The sequence below is a fragment of the Balaenoptera physalus genome (genome assembly GCF_965194825.1).
Source record: "Balaenoptera physalus genome assembly, chromosome: 11".
NCBI classification, from domain to species: domain Eukaryota; kingdom Metazoa; phylum Chordata; class Mammalia; order Artiodactyla; family Balaenopteridae; genus Balaenoptera; species Balaenoptera physalus.
Genome location: NC_138896.1, coordinates 108,396,126 through 108,413,760, shown reverse-complemented (window position 1 = coordinate 108,413,760; position 17,635 = coordinate 108,396,126). Strand labels below are relative to the sequence as shown.

Sequence of the window (17,635 nt, the reverse complement as noted above, 5' to 3'; positions counted from 1 at the left end):
TACTGACAGAGGCTCTTGGCCCTGCCCTGATCCCGAGCCCCCTGGACACCTGCAGCCAGACGCGTCTTGTCCAGTGGAAGGCAGCCGTGCCACTCCCTGCTCGTGGGTCCCCTGCCCTTTAGAAAAACACCCAAAGCCCTCCCTGTGGGACTGAGCTTGGACTGATGAGGGAAATCAGCAGCAGCCACGGCCCAGCCCGGGCCCAAGGCTCACAGAAGAGGAGGAGACGGTCTCGGGAGCTGAGAGCTCTGACATCCGAGCCGCCTGCTTCCAGGCCCTGAGCTGGGGGAGCGTGAGTTTGGGGCCACCGAGCACGGTGCACCAGTGCGGGTGGTCCTGGAAGCAAGGGGGGCCGGCCTAGCCCCAGACTCCCAGCCTCGCTCCCCATTTCTGCCCTGCGTGTGCCTGACACCCCGGCTTCCTGCCGCCCGGAGGCCTGCTCTCCGTTTCCTGTACTCAAACCCATGCCTCGGGGCCCCTCCCTGATGGGGAAAGGGGAAAAGGCCCGACTCCTGCATGATAGTCAGAAAAGCCAGCTGCACAGGAAAGTGACCCCAAGTCTCTCCGGGGGGCCACGCCCCCCCCCACCACTTCTCCGACTCCCCACACAGGCTGCTTCACGGGGCTTTGTTATCCTATAATGAACCTCTTGGTCATAATGAACACAGGGCACAGGACCAAAAGTTGCCCGCGGTCCTTCTGGAAATGTTCGGTGGTGTTCGTGCAGGAAGGCAAGGCACAGTGTCTGCATTTCTGCCCTGAGTGCGGCCCCCAGCCTCTTCCCTTCAGCACCGCATGTATGGCTGCCGTGATAATTCTTTAAAGTCATTATTCCATTTAGTTGTTCTGATGAACTCCAAGCACCATGTCACTCCCTGCTTCTCAGACTGGAGCATACGCAGCCCCGATTCTGGGCAGGAGGGTGCAGAACAGAGCGTCTGTGATGCAGCTTTCTGGAGCATCGAGCTCAAGATGAGGAAGAACCAAGTACCTGACAAGAACCGTCCCCCTCCCAACCAGCATGGAAGAAAAGACAGAGAAGGGCGGGGGAGGGGAGCGCCCCAGGAAAGACTGTCCAGTGTCTGCAGTGACACCCAGGCGGGGGCCGAGGGGCAGACCTGCCCCAGGCGGCTCCAGTTCGTCCTCGAAGCTCACCATGGTTTTGGATACGGTGCCGAGGAGGCGCTGGATACCCTCCTGCTTTGAATCTCGGGCAGAGAACACCCCCCTCGTCCACTGGCATCTGTGCACACAGCGCGCACGTCCTGCCCTGCTCCCGCTCGCAGGAGGGAGTGTGTGTCCAGCCCCGGCCCATCTCCCGCACCTGTCGCCAGGCTCCTGGCTCCGCGTCCTCTTGCCCTGCATTTAAGTGCGGTCTGCCCTTCCTCGGCCGTCCAAAAGGGGTCACATTGGGCTCACTCTGCTGTGACTCTTCTTGCCCGGCAGCCTGAAACATAGATGCTTTCTGATAAAGTTCGAGAATCTCCCAGCCACCCGCTGCCGGTTCTGGCTGCCAGAGGGTGAGGCTGGGGTCCCAGCATCAAGGTGCCCAGGAGGGTCCCGCCCTGGGGGCGTGTGGTTTTCTCTGAGGCTCCAGTATGGCAGCTGGTGCTGTGGCTGGAGGGGAGGCCCCGGGCCCCGCCGCAGGGCTGGGCTGGAGGTGGTGGTCCTCGCCTCCAGGCTGGCTGGGGGACTGGGGGGCTCTCTGGCCTCTGCCCTGACTCCTGGCCCTCCTCAGGCCGCCCACGTTCTCCCCGTACAGCCGCGTGGGGACGCAAGGTTCCTCTGCCCGTGAACTCACGCTGGGGTCCAAGTCTGCAGCTGTCGTGTCCATCCCATCTTCAGAGAGGAGGTATCCTGGCTCAGGTCCCAGGCTCGATCCCCTCCTGGTGGCCGTGCTGCAGGGTGGAGACCAGCTGCCCATGTGCCCCGGGTCTCCGTCTGTCCTGCGGCCGTGGTCCTGTAAATGGTCCAACAGGTCTCCTCCGGTCAGTCACCTCGGATAACTTTATGATGTTGGATGATTTAAAACCTTCATGCTGTGGACTTCATGGAAAAGTGCCTGGAGGCTGGAGGAGCTCTGCTGATTTTCCTTAATGACCCTGATGGCCATCTGGGCCAATGTCACCTTGGCAAAGCTACCTTGGCCAGTGGTCCTGAGGAGCCTGGAATAGTCAATACGAGCCTCCTTGTCAGCAGGGAGGCCTCAGTGAGGCCCTGCACCATGGAGACCTGCTAACTACACTAACTGACGATATTAACCAACAACACTAACTATACTTACTGTGCTAATAAATACCAACTACAGTAACTATACCAACAATTCTAACGATACCAGCTGTACTAAAAATACAAAAAAAAAATTCAGATAAAATGAGAAAAAGAACAAAGAAAATAAAGAAAAATAAAAGAGTAGAGAAAAAAGAACAAATAAACAAAATGGGGGTAAAAAGGAAACAAGCCAACTGTGGGTCCAAGGCCATCAGGTCACCAAAGGCAGCTTCCTGGGCTATAAAGACCCAAAACCTGGGCCCAGCAGGGACTTCTATAGGTTTTCTGTGAATACATCACAGTGGCACCTTACGAGATCAGAGCAAGAAATGGACCAGTCACAGATGGGGATAAACTACAGTGGTTTTCTCACTGATTGGTCTCAAGACCCCTTTACTCTTCAACAAACAAACAAACGACCAAAAAAAACAAAACAAAAACAAACCAAAATAAGGACCCAAAGAGCTTTCTGTTTATGTGGGTTATTAGAGATTGACATTTACTTTATTCGAAATGAAAACTGTAGGATAATCCAGTGGCCTTTTCATTTCTAGCTTGAAAGTCTGTAATCATTTTTGGCTTCTAAAGACCTCATAACATAGACACTTGAAATATTAAATTCTGTTTCCTTAAACTCTGGTCTCAAAATAATACTACAACTCAACTGACATCACGACACGATAGGAAAATGTTCTGTTGCATAAGACACGGTAAGGTAAGTATCTTTATTATTTTTGTTATTATGTCGAATACATAGTATTTGAAAACCTGGGATGTTGAGGGGTGATTCCAGAACTTCCCCTTGTGGAGCTCACAATCCAACTAACCCACACAGAGGAAACAATTAGAATAGAATTTAAATGGGAATTCATTTACTATCAATTCTAAGAACTATCGGCTCCAGGAAGTAATGCATATGAAGAAACTGCATGGAAGAGGAGTACAGACCTGGCCTGGGTATGAAGGTACATTGTTAACATCTATAGAGCTGAGAGGAAAACAGCTTTATCTGATTTTCTCCAGTAAGATCAGGAGATTTCTCATCAGAAACCTTGGAGGCCAGATGGCATGGGCTTGATGTATTCAAAGTGTTGAAGGAGAAAAGCTGTCAACCAAGAATCCTATATCTGGCAAAACTATCCCTCAAAAATGAGGGAGAAATTTAGACCTTCCCAGATAAACCAAAGCTGAGAGAGTTCTTTAGCACCAGACCTGCCTGCAACGAGGGGCGTCCTTCAGGTTGAAATGAAGGACACTGGACAGTAGCTCAAAGCCTTGTGAAAAAATAAAGTAAATACACAGATGATTAGAAAAGCTGGTACTACTGTAACAGTTTGTAGCTCCATTTTTTATTTTCTACCTGATTTAAGAGATTAATGTAATTAAAAACCCAATTATTAGTCTGTTTTTGGACGCAAAACGCGTGAAGATGTAATTCTGTGACATCAGTAACTGAAAGGGGGCAGGGTCAGAGCTGTATAGGAGCAGAATTTTTGTATGTTATTGAAGTTAAGCTGGTATAACTTGGCATTAGAGTGTTATAACTTTCAGATGTTAAATGTAATCCCATGGTAACCAGAAAGAAAAGAGCCATAGAATATACACAAAAGGAAATGAGAAGGACATTAAAATCGTTCACTACAAAAAATCTGCTAAGAGCAAAAGAAGATGGCCATGCAGGAAATGAGGGACAAAAAAGCCATAAAGCGTATAGAAAACAAACAGCAAAATAAAAGAAATAAGTCTTTCCTTATTAGTAATTACTTTAAATGTAAATGGATTAAATTCTCCAAACAAAACACTGATTGGCAGAAAGGATAAAAACGTATGATCCTACACCATGATCAAGTGGGGTTTATACCAGGAAAGCAAGGATTCTTCAGTATACGCAAATCAATCAATGTGATACACCATATTAACAAACTGAAGTATAAAAACCATATGATAATCTCAATAGATGCAGAAAAAGCTTTCGACAAAATTCAACACCCATTTATGATAAAAAAAACTCTCCAGAAAGTAGGCATAAAGGGAACTTACCTCAACATAATAAAGGCCATATATGACAAATCCACAGCCAACATCGTTCTCAATGGTGAAAAACTGAAACCGTTTCCACTAAGATCAGGAACAAGACAAGGTTGCCCACTCTCACCACTTTCATTCAACATAGTTTTGGAAGTTTTAGCCACAGCAATCAGAGAAGAAAAAGAAATAAAAGGAATCCAATTTGGAAAAGAAGAAGTAAAGCTGTCACTGTTTGCAGATGACATGATATTATACATAGAGAATCCTAAAGATGATACCAGAAATCTACTAGAGCTAATCAATGAATATGGTAAAGTAGCAGGATACAAAATTAATGCACAGAAATCTCTTGCATTCCTATACACTAATGATGAAAAATCTGAAAGAGAAATTAAGGAAATACTCCCATTTACCACTGCAACAAAAAGAATAAAATACCTAGTAATAAACCTACCTAAGGAGACAAAAGACCTGTATGCAGAAACTATAAGACACTGATGAAAGAAATTAAAGATGATAACAACAGATGGAGAGATAGACCCTGTTCTTGGATTGGAAGAATCAACATTGTGAAAATGACTCTACTACCCAAAGCAATCTACAGATTCAATGCAATCCCTATCAAACTACCAATGGCATTTTTCACAGAACTAGAAGAAAAAATTTCACAATTTGTATGGAAACACAAAAGACCCCGAATAGCCAAAGCAATCTTGAGAAAGAAGAACAGAGCTGGAGGAATCATGCTCCCTGACTTCAGACTATACTACAAAGCTACAGTAATCAAGACAGTATGGTGCTGGCACAAAAACAGAAATATAGATCAATGGAACAGGATAGAAAGCCCAGAGATAAACCCACGTACATATGGTCACCTTACCTTTGATAAAGGAGGCAAGAATATACAATGGAGAAAAGACAGCCTCTTCAATAAGTGGTGCTGGGAAAACTGGACAGCTACATGTAAAAGAATGAAATTAGAACACTCTCTAACACCATACACAAAAATGAACTCAAAATGGATTAAAGACCTAAATGTAAGGCCAGACACTATAAAACTCTTAGAGGAAAACATAGGCAGAACACTCTAGGACATAAATCACAGCAAGATCCTTTTTGACCCACCTCCTAGAGAAATGGAAATAAAAACAAACAAATGGGACCTAATGAAACTTAAAAGCTTTTGCACAGCAAAGGAAACCATAAACAAGATGAAAAGACAACCCTCAGAATGGGAGAAAATATTTGCAAATGAAGCAATTAACAAAGGATTAACCTCAAAAATATACAAGCAGCTCATGCAGCTCAATATCAAAAAAACAAACAACCCAATCCAAAAATGGGTGGAAGACCTAAACAGACGTTTCTCCAAAGAAGATATACAGATTGCCAACAACCACATGAAAGGATGTTCAACACCACTAATCATTAGAGAAACGCAAATCAAAACTACAATGAGGTATCACCTTACACCGGTCAGAATGGCCATCATCCAAAAATCTACAAACAATAAATGCTGAAGAGGGTGTGGAGAAAACAGAACCCTCTTGCACTGTTGGTAGGAATGTAAATTGATACAGCTACTATGGAGAACAGTATGGAGGTTCCTTAAAAAACTAAAAATAGAACTACCATATGACCCAACAATCCCACTACTGGGCATATACCCTGAAAAAAACATAATTCAAAAAGAGTCACGTACCCAATGTTCATTGCAGCACTATTTATAACAGCCAGGACATGGAAGCAACCTAAGTGTCTATCGACAGAGGAATGGATAAAGAAGATGTGGCACATATGTACAATGGAATATTACACCGCCATAAAAAGAAATGAAATTCAGTTATTTGTAGTGAGGTGGATGGACATAGAGTCTGTCATACAGAGTGAAATAAGTCAGAAAGAGAAAAATACCGTATGTTAACACATATATATGGAATCTACCAAAAAAAAGAAAAAGGTTCTGAAGAACCTAGGGGCAGGACAGGAATAAAGATGCAGATGTAGAGAATGGACTTGAGGACACAGGGAGGGGGAAGGGTAAGCTGTGACAAAGTGAGAGATTGGCATGGACATATATACACTACCAAATGTAAAATAGATACTAGTGGGAAGCAGCCACATAGCACAGGGAGATCAGCTCGGTGCTTTGTGACCACCTAGAGGGGTGGGATAGGGCGGGTGGAAGGGAGATGCAAGAGGGAGGGGATATGGGGATATATGTATATGTATAGCTGATTCACTTTGTTATACAGCAGCAACTAACACAGCAATGTAAAGCAATTACAGTCCAATAAAGACGTAAAAAAAAATTGTCATGAGACAATGATTTATTGTCTAAATTGTCTACAATTTAGACAATTTATTGTCTAAAAAATTAGACAATAGATATAAAAATATGATCAATAATCATTAGAAAGCTCTATTAAATATTGAAAACAATTACAATAAAAAAAAGTATGATCCAACTCATTCTAGTTCCAAAGACACAAAAAACATGAAACGATAGAAAAAGATAGTCCATGCAACCAGTAACCACAGGAGAGCAGGGTGGTTGTACTAACATCAGACAAATGGACTTTAAATCAGAAAAGGTTATAAGAGACAAAGAAGACACTGTATATTCAGTACAGCTAGAAGATAAAACTGTAAACATTTTCACCCCTAATGACGGATCATCAAGATATATGAAGCGAAAATGGGCATAACTGAGGGAGAAATAGTCGGTTCTACATAAGAGTTGGAGCCTTCAATACCCCACTCTCAGGGATGGATAGACAACCAGACAGAAGATAAGTGAGGAAGTAGAGGACTTGAACAACACAATGAACCAACCAGATCTAAGACACATGCGACCCGACCCACCAACACAACACACAAGTGCACGTGGGGCCTTCTCCAGGACAGACCACGTGTTAGAGTACAATTTATGTCTTAGTAGATTTTCAAAGATAGATATCATACAAGGTATCTTCTCCAACCACAATGGGATGAAGTTAGAAATCAGTAACAAAGGAAAAGTGGGAAATTCACAAATTTGTGGAAATTACACAACACACCCAAAAGAACCTTGTACCAAAGAATAAATCACAAGGGAAATGAGAAAATACTTAGAGATGAAGGCAAATGAAACAGGACATACCAAACTTAGCAGTGCTAAGAGGGTAATTTATAGTTATAAATGCTTACACTAAAAAGCAAGATCACAAATCAATAACCTAACTTTATACAACTTGGGGAACTAAGAAAAGAAGAACAAGTTAAACCCAAAGCTAGCAGAAGGAAGCTGACAATGAAGATTAGAACAGAGATAAAATAGAGAATAGGAAAGCAACAGAGAAGATCAACAAAACCCAAAGTAGGTGCTTTGGAAAGATTAGCAAGGTTGGCAGACTGTTAGCTAGACTGACTAAGAAAAAAAGGGAGACAAATTATTAAAAAAGAAGTGAACGCAGAGACAGTATCACTGACTGTGTTGAAATAAAAAGGATTATGAGCAATTGTACCCTAACAAATTGGATAACCTGGATAACACGACAAATTCCTAGAAATACAAATCCTACCAAGACTGGGTCACAAAGAAATAGAAAATCTGAATAGACTCATAACTAATAAGGTGACTAGATCAGTAATCAACGACTCTGGACAAAAAAAAGCTGTGGACCTGATTGATGGCTTCACTGGTGAATTCTACGAAATATTTTAAGAAGAACTTACTCCAAGCCTTCTCAAACTCATCTAAAAAAATTCAGGAGAAAGAACATTTCCAACTCACTCTATGAGGCTGGCATTGCCGTGATACCCCCCAAATATCTCTGGCCCATCTTCTAGACAGTCACCAGAGGATTTTTCTAAAACAACCAGCCAGAGGGAATTCCCTGGCGGTCCAGTGGTTAGGACTCCACACTCTCACTGCCGAGGCTCGGGTTCAATCCCTGATCGGGGAACTAAGATCCCACAAGCTGTGTGGGGCGGCCCCAAAACAAATAAAAATAAAAACAAAATAAAATATCCAGCCAGATGGGTTCTTCGCCCAGTGACCTGAATCTGGCTCCTGTAAGATCTTTCTATTTCCTGTTGTAAAGAGAGGAGCATTGGTGCCTCCAGAATCAGGCTGAACACATATGGACCCCATTCAAGAGCCTCAGCCCCCCCAGGGATGGGCCCCACAGCAGACAGACACAGCTGAAGGGAGTATTAGTGAACTGAAAGGCCATCCTGAGGATACGGCTCAGGACGCAGCACAGAGCCAAGGAGATGCAAATTAAGAAACAGGCCCTGAGAGACAAGAAGTCTCGGGCGGGAGGGAAGGGAGGATGGAAGACAGCCACGTGGATGTCCCCCAAGCTGGGGCAAGAACTTTCTGCTCCAGCAAACATGAGCTTGCCTCCAATCCTCCCTCCGGATTCCAAGGAGGTGAGTCTCCAGAGACTGGTGGAGAGAGGAGAAAGGAGAGAAGAAGGTAGAAGTGAACTGAATGGTACTTCCTGTCACACACTGTCCCGCCAACAGCCTCGTCTGACAGGCCCACTGGCTGTGGGCTGAGATCTTTGCTCCCATTTCATTCACTGTATCTCACTGGTCTTCATGCCCTTAGTGGTTAGCATACAGAAGGTGTTTATTTTTTTTTTAAACGCATTTATTTATTTTATTTACTTATTTATTTTATTTTTGGCCGTGTCGGGTCTTCGTTGCTGAGCGCGGGCTTTCTCTAGTTGCGGCGAGCGGGGGCTACTCTTCGTTGCGGTGCGCGGGCTTCTCATTGTGGTACCTCTCCTTGTTGCGGAGCACAGGCTCTAGGCGCGCGAGCTTCAGGACTTGGGGCACGCGGGCTCAGTAATTGTGGCTCACAGGCTCTAGAGCGCAGGCTCAGTAGTTGTGGCGCATGGGCCTAGTTGCTCTGCGGCATGTGGGATCTTCCCGGACCAGGGCTCGAACCCGTGTCCCCTGCGTTGGCAGGAGGACTCCCAACCACTGCGCCACCAGGGAAGCCCCCAGTAGGTGTTTCATAAAGACTGTTGAATGACTGAAATTTGAGGCCTGGGGAGTTCAGTGTCTGATGCCCGGTGACACGAGGCTAAGATGAGGAGAAAGGATTTGGATTCGTCTAAATCCACTGCCTCTACTCCTTTCATTCCACGGTGCTAAGAAGGATTTTGCTCACCTCCTAGGCCACCGCTCAGCCCCTTGTCCGGGCTCTCTGGACACCGGACACACTGCGGGACAAGGCCCCCAGCCCTTCTCTCTGATTTGGAAACAGCTCCCAATCCATCCTGCAGGCGGGCGTTCAGCTCTGGTCACCCGGCACAGCAAACATTCCCAGCTGCGTTCAAACACGAGAAGGACGGGCCTGGACATCTGTATGTTCAACAAGGACGCCAGGAATTCTGACTTGGAAAGGTTTGGTATTCCATGTCCTGGCTCCCAGGGAAGCTGCTTAGTATTTCTCAGCCTCAATTTCCCAGAGCTGAAAAAATGAGGCTAATAATTCACATGCAGGGGCGGGGCTGGCACAGACGATGTGAGGCCCCGACCCACGGTGAACACACTCGTTAAATTCCTACCAGTGAATATGAGTTCATTTCAAGGGGTTGATGAGAGCCAGGGAGAGAGAAAATAACTCTTTACCCTGCAGAAAGTCCTTGCATCTCAAATACAGTATCAGCACTCCTTCTGGGCCCTCCACGTAGCTCTTCATTCTTTTCAAACTCCAAACTCTGCAAACCTCTCCTCTTTCCGACTAAATAAATCATGAAAAGATTCAAAGTCTGGGCCTCGTGAGCTTCCCCTGGAATGGAGTGAAAAGCAGACACGTGCTCCCCGGGCACAAGGAGCAAAGTCCTACGTTTGCAAAATGGTCAAAAATGAGTCATTTCATTTGTGGAGAATGAATACATCTGATCTTGCAAATGTTTCGCCTCGGGGAAAAGAAGCGCACGCGAATTCTCAAACAGCCTTCTCCTGGAAAAGCAGTTTCCTACTGCTCGGGGAGGCTGAGACAGGCAAGCAGAAAGACAGTGCCTCAGGTCATTGGAGTCTAAAGAGAAATAACCTCCCCATGAAGGGGCCCTGGGGAGGGTGTGAGCAACAGGGGGTCGGGGTCATCTCTCAGGGTTCAGTTCCTTAACATTCAGCAAAGAATCAGCTCAGGGCGCCCATCAATACCTCACTTTGCCAGTCTAACGAAACCCAGACGTCAAAGGTGGCCCCTTCTGCCCACTATTTTTAGTGAGGGTTTGTTGTGGACGTAGGGATGTGAAGGATTCTCCACTGACCAAGGTGAATGGTCCACTTTTCTTTTTCCCTGCAAGTTCATGGCCTGAAAATATTTATGGGTCCTGAATTCAATAAAACAAACATTAGCTTGTCCATGTTCTATATGCAAGATATCACGCTGGGGCTCCAGGGATACCTAGTGATACCAAGGTAAATTCATTCCACTAAGGCCCTTGCGGCCTGCTGTGTGCCTGGCAGGTGCTGGCCCTACCTGGAAACGACCCAGGGCCACATCCGGGGTCCACTACTCTGCCCGGGGAAGTAAGACAGGGGCTCACCTCACTAGGACGCAAAAGCAGCATGAACTTGCATATCAAAAGCAAGCACAGCAGCTACAGAAGGCAAGGGTGAAACCAAGCAGGACCCTGTGGGGTTCCTCCTGGGCAAGGAGCCTCTCTGTTCAGCCTCTATGACCTTCTCTGAGTTCCAAAGGGCAGTTGCTAATCACGGAAGGGAGGGGATGCAGAGACAAGGGAGGAGAAGCCAAGAAACAACAGTGCAGCCTTGGGGCAGGGTCCTGGTTCCCCCTCAAGGGATACACAAAACAATATCTTTGAGCTCTTTACAGAACTAAAACCCCTACAAATGGAAGATGTCAGCATTCTACATTCCAGAGAAGACCACCTGAGGCCAGATTAAAGGAACCAGAGAAGCTCATCAAGAGACCACAGAGACCAGATTAAAGGACTGCAGGTCCCGCACACACCCCACCCTTGAACCATTGCTATAAAACTCCTCAGCAAATCCTCCTGGGTGGGGACAACACAGTTTTCAAGGGCAGGAGTCCGCTGTGTCCCCCCCCTTTGCCTGGCAAAGCAATAAAGCTCTTCTTTTCTACTTCACCCCAAACTGTCTCTGAGATTCGATTCGGCACCGGTGCACAGAGGCCAGGTTTTCAGCATCAAGGGGTGGAGGGGAGGACAGCACTTCAGCCTTCCCCCCCTCAGTCCCCCCAAGCCGCTGCCTCCCTCAAAGTGTCAGGGAGGCAGCAGCTTGGGGGAATTCCGAGAAAGGCACAGGTCTGCCCCGTGGAGGGGGCGGAGGAAACAGCACAAGTCACACGCACAAGCCGGAAGGCAGGCAGCCAGTCACTGGATGCGTTTAGAAGGCGAGGAGCACCGCTGGGTGGGAGCAAGCAGGAGGTCGAGGGGGACTTAGTGGAAAACCAGGCTGCACAGGTGGGAGGTGCCGGCCGAGGGGCAAAGGGGATCGTGGAGGAGACGCAGAGGGTCCCTGTTGCAGAGCACTCCCTCTGGCGGCCCTGAGGGCCGAGGGGCTACGGAGAGGCCACCCGGCGGGGTCTGAGCTCACTGACAGAAGAGACCCCACGACGCTCTTCCCTGGAAACCCAATTCTGCAGCTGTGCTGGGAGGCAGTGACCAGAGCATGGGGAGAGGACTGGGACCCATCAGGGGTCAGACCTGAGCAGTCTGGCAGCTCCTGGTCCTGAGCAAAGGGAGGGCTGTGTGTACGTGCGTGCGTGCGTGCGTGCGTGCGTGCGTGTGTGTGTGTGTGTGTGTGCGTGCTGTGGCCACACCGGCGAGCAAAGGGTGTGACACGTGGCCAAGGCCTGATGCCGGCGTCCACGGCCCCGGGGCTGAAACGCAGGATGGAGACGCAGTGCACACCTGAACACGGCACCTTCAAGTCCTGACAGTTTCCACCCACGACCCAGGAGTGCACACAGCCAAGCGGGCCGGAGCCATCGGGGTGGGGTCCTCAGCCCTAGAAGAGCGGAAACGCAGCCCTCTCTGCCCGCGCTCCCATCAGTTTTCTTCCTTGCCTGGCTCCTCAGCACCAGGGCGTCCTGCCGAGAACCGTCTGGCTGGAGCTGGGAGCATATGTTCACGCTGCGCTCCGCCGCCCGCGTCCCGAGGCCATTCCTGTTCCCACCAGGTAGCCAAGCGATGCAGCTCCGGGTCCCTGCGCGCGTCCTCCCCCCTCCCCCAGGGGAGAACCCTCGTCCCTGGGCCCGGCTCCAGCGTCAGTGCCTTCAAAGAACCACCTTCCCGACAGCCCTCCACCACCACCACGAGATGCTGCGGCTGGAGGTGGGGGACTGGCTGGGCGCCCGGGCTCTTCAGGGCCATTCGCCGGCCACCTCGAGGTTCGCTCACCCTGCACACACCTCCCACCTACTCATGGGGAGCCCGGCTGGACCCACAGGCCTCAGGAGACCTCAGTGCAGGGCCCCATCTCAGCCGCAGCACCTTCTGGGTGAGTGTGTCAGAGAGGGGGGCTCCCAGATCCCAACGGGGTGGGGGGCGGGGGGGGCGGAACCTCACCCCCCTATCCGCGAGGCAATCCCCTTCCAGCGTCATTGCACACCCCCAGTGCCGGGACGCTCACTGCTCAGCAACCCACCCTCCCCTCGGACGGCTCGTGATTTTTAATAAGAGGTCATACACGGGTACAGTTCACAGCCCAGAGACAGCACAGGGACCCAGACGAGGCTCGCGGCCACCCCGTCCCCGCCTGCCCTGCCCCCCACCTCCCGAGAGAACATTCTACAGCTGCCTGTGTCCCCTGCCCTTGCCCCAGGATGTGACGTGAGGCCCACGCTCTCCTGCACCTGGCTCTGTTCACGGACGGCACCCCGGGCCTCGTCCCCGCCGGCAGCCGCCAGCACACCCCGCTCTCACAGCTTCAGCACTGGGATGTCCCTGAATGCCCGGCCGGGCCTCCTCCTGCATCTCCTGGACACCCTCTGTCCCTCAGAGCGTCTCCCCCAGCCCCTTCAGGCCCTCATCCTTGTGACACTCTGTTCGGTCCCCTCGAGTGTGCCTCTGCTTCCGGCTGGGACCCTGCATGACTTGGGGCCACCAGCCCCAGCCCCTCCCCTGGCCCCGCCCGTGTCTCCTGGGCTAAGCCACAGCCGAGTGCATGGGGTACTGACTCCAGGGAGCCTCCCCGGGGTGCAGCCACCTTCACCTCTGCCTCTGGCTCCGCAGGCTGCCCAGAGGACCCCACCCTGCCTGACACTGCCAGCGCCAGACCCGGATGAGCATCTCCTCTCCCCAGGGGGTCACAGGGAGGTACCTACCCTCTGGTCTGCAGCCAGTGGGCCCCGGGGCCCCTGTGGCTCTTTAACTGCTTCCTTGCCTCTCCTTCCTGCCCCCACTCTCCCCACCACCCACTGTCTCCCATCCCCCATGGCTTTCTTGGCCCCAGCTCAAGCCTTGAGACCTGCTGCACCAGCCCCTGGGCTGAGGCACTAACACCCTCCGCTTGGTCCAGTCAGAGCCCCCAGCTGGTAGGGGTGGGGAGGCGGAGGGGTCTCCGCCGCAGGCCCCAAGAAAGTACCATCAGTCTGCTCCACGCACCCTGGAGAAACACTGCGGTCCAGGCTGCGAGCCCGTCCCTCCACCAAACTCCCCAAAGACTTGTCCCACCTGCCCAGCCTGGCCTCAGGGGCTGTCTGAGCTGAGACGATTCTGGTCCTACGTGGGTCACAGCCCAGGCAAACCCGGTCACCATCAGCCCCGACGGGAAGGAACCACCACCAGGCGGGGTGACCTCTGCGAAGGTCACTCAAGGACCAGGAAAGCCCACGCAGTAAACTGGCGCTCTCGTTCCAGGACCCCAAGCCAGCACAGCACGGCCGAGGTGCCCAGGTGGCGGGCAGGGCTCTGATCTGGCCAGACCCCGTCAGAGAGAAAGCGAAGCACATGGTTTCACTGCCGCCACCCACTCCCAGGACAGAGGCACAGACGGAGGCCGATGACACACGTACCTGACGCTGCGGGAGCTCTCTCCTTCCAACCTGCAACGAGAGAGAACACACGCTTAGAACGCAGACCCTCCGCTGCCGGGGACCCACGCGAGGATGTTAGACGTGGGGCCCCTGAGCCCCGCTGCCCAGGATCCCTTCTCCAGCCTCAGCAAGCTGCCCCCCACCCAGCCCCAGGGCCACCTCTAGAAACTTTAGGGCTCCTCTCCCACCCCCCTCATGCCCGTCAGTTCAAAGGTAATCGTTTTTACAGGAGTTGGGGAGCAACCCCAGAGTTGCAGGGGGAGCTACGGTTCCAGAACTCTGTGTCCAGGCTCTGCAAGGCAGCAACCAGACCAGTGAACGAACGAATGCGTGTGGGCGCTGCGCCGGCCTTGCCGCTGCCCCTGCTTGGTATTTGCAGCGTGTCTCTCCTCTCCCAGCTCTATTTTCAAGTGCCCAGAAATCAATTACACTGCTTTACAAAGGAGACAAGGCTGAATGTCAAGAAACCAGACAATAAGATCGTATCACGCGCACTTGAACTTTCATGTAGACCGAGAAACACGCGGAATCCATCAACAGCGACGACTTCTGCTCTATAAGCCGAGGGAAAGGGACTTTGGGATTAAACAGCTCAGGGCGAAAGAGGCTGGTGGGCTTCCTGGGTCTGAACAAGCAAAGGGCTGCGAGTAAGCACATTTGGGACTCTAATCCCCGAACATCCCAAATTGGATTTCACTGCCAGAGAGCCTGAGAAATAAAAACACGCTTAACCCAAAGTCAGATGACTTTTCTTTCAGCAAGTTGCCTTTCCAGTCATCTTTAGGACTGGCTGCACGGCCCCCTCAGCACGGAAGCCAGGGGGCGGCTTCTCCCACCGAGCCAGCCTGGCTGACCTCAGGAGACCACGCTGTGCCCCGTCCCCCTGTCTGCTGCGTCGGAGAAGACGTCATCCCGGTTGCCTTTCAAGCTGATGGACAGGCCGGCGCAGGACCGTGTCTCTGGGACGCCGGCAGCTGGTGGCTGTCCAGAACACCATGTCCACGGCTCTCGCTGTAGCCACACAACGCCACAGGCCACGGAGCGTGTCTCAGCGTCACGCTCAGGTGTCTCATGTGTCACAGCCACAGGCCACGTCCCGTCACGCCTCGGGTGCCACCAATGATGACGACGATGAGACACGCTCCTTATTCGGTCCTCACTGTGTGCCAAGCCCTGGGCTGGGCCCTGACGCATGTAATCTGTGATTTCCACAGCAACCTGGCAGGTCCAGCACGGTCCCCACTGAGCACATGAGGGACTGAGGGTCCCGGAGGCTAAGTGCCACAGTCACGTGACCGGCCAGTGCCCAGGTGCATTTTGAACCCAGATATGCCAACTCCACCCTCTTCCTGCCAGGCCGAGCTCCTGACGCAACCTCAGTGGCCAGCAAACCACATTCTGCCGTGTTCAAAGTCTGGGCAGAGGTGACAGGGCTGGTGATGGAAGGGGACACGGGTTTGCAGGTGTGTGACTCCCGATCAGGACCTGGTTGCCCAGGGATACTGTCATTTATAAGAAATGTGTATTTACATATTTGGTCATTCAGATGACCAAAGTGTTACCAAATGCAAGTCCATGTGCCCGACACACAGTGAATCCAAACAATATGAAAATGTGGCGTGTGGAGCAGAGAAGGGTTTATTGCAGGGCTGTGCAAGGAGACAGGTGGCTCATGCCTTAAAAACCCTCAAAGGTGAGGGAGGGGCGTGGCTAATTGTTGAGAACTTCTCGGTGTCAGATCCTTTGTCCTTGAGGTCAGGACCTGGGCAGGGAACGACGTTCCTGTAACCCTTCACCAAAACAAATGTTATTCTCTGTTCTGACAAGACAGGGCAAGGTCCCAAGGCTCGACTTTCGACCTCCGAGGTCCAGGCCCGGCTAAGAGGAGGGGGTCCCTGCGGGGGCTGGGTGCCCTGCCTGGGAGCATCCGTCTGGGTCCTCCGGCCAGTGCCCAGGCCTGGCTGAAGAGGCAGACCTCAGCTGGCGGCACCCTCAGGGCCAGGTCCCCAGAGCCTGCCCAGCTGTCATCGCCGAGGCAGCCAGGAGCCCAAGGACCCAGCCGGCCCTCAGGCTCCTCAGGCCGCCCAAACGGGAGGCGGGGGGAGCGTGTGCCAGGTCCCACGGACCGCAACCCGTGCAGACTGCTGCCGCCACTAGGTCCCATAGGTGGGGATGGGGAGAGGTTCACCGCCACCTCCAGGCCTGGGCCCGGCCAGTGGGCAGCTGTGGCGAGGGCCCTGCGGGACACAGCCTGTCCCCCGGGGCGTCCAGCTCACCGGCCGGCCCGAGCCCCGGGGAGAAGGCCGTGATCCACCTCTTACTGCACTCTCCGCCGCAAGGACCACCGGTGGCGGAGGGTGGCGTCTAACCGCGGAGCTAAGGGTCTCGCACTAACCTTCCTGCTCTCAGGGTCTCGCGGTAACGGTTTTGTTTGCTCAGTAACGGCCGAGTGCTATGGGCCACGCGCCTGCGCAAGCCCCTCTTACAAAACTACCTTTCTCATATGCAGTTGGTCTTCATCCACAGTTTCCTGCTCAAAGCTTCCAGAACCCTTGGGTTTTCCTGAGAGATAAGAGCGGTGGGAGCAGCACGAAGGGGGACAGAGCCCCCAGTTCGCCACTCAAGCACCCAGGCCCACTGTCACAGGCGGACGTGCCTGGGCTCCCCTGGCAGCACCCAGCCCGCCCCTTGCTCTCACCAGCGGCAAGGAGACAGCAGGTAGTTCCCAGCTGCCTGCGTGTAAACCCCTGTCCAGAAGGACCCTGGACTCCCTTCCAAGTGGGCATCAGCGCCCACCATCACGGCCACACTGCCTGGACGCTGGCAGGTGATGAAGACCGGAACGGACCTTGTGCCCTCTCCCCCAGGGGCCAAGACAAGGTCAAACCAGCCCTCTGTCAGCTGGAGACTCTCCGAAGCCGTTCTCAGGAAGCCCTGGCAAAAGCCGGCACGGACGGGTGAGGTAGGCTGATGCCCGATCAGAGGAGCTGGCCAGTAAAGCTGCCTGAAGCTCCCTGACTCACGCAGCGGGAAGGGTGGCTTCCACAGATGATGCATCCCACGCCCAGAGCCCAGCAAGGGCCTGGCACCCAGCAGGCTCCACGGAAAAGGCTGCCGTGTGAACCCATGATGGAGTTGGCCCAAACCTCACACACTGAAAGCCACACACCGCAGAGTCACATTTACACCAAGGACAGCACATTCAGAGGACCCTTGGAACCCCAGGGCATATCGCTGCCGGTCCTAGGACAGAAGGAGCAATGAACGACGCAGGGGGGGGTGGGTAGATGAGGCCTGTGTGTGCGC

General features: G+C 51.8%; 1 protein-coding gene across 7 annotated transcripts in view; it reads right to left on the bottom strand.

The window, feature by feature from the left end:
- IQSEC1 (IQ motif and Sec7 domain ArfGEF 1) overlaps positions 1-17,635 on the bottom strand; it is a 330,464-nt gene that overhangs the window by 220,680 nt on the left and 92,149 nt on the right. For all 7 annotated transcript variants that reach the window (XR_014251035.1, XM_082413930.1, XM_082413929.1 and 4 more), the window contains exon 2: positions 14,309-14,338. Coding sequence is in view for 6 of the 7 variants with exons in the window: in XM_082413930.1 (XP_082270056.1) it covers positions 14,309-14,338 (30 nt within the window). In the remaining variant the exon portion in view is untranslated. The remainder of the gene's footprint in view (positions 1-14,308; positions 14,339-17,635) is intronic.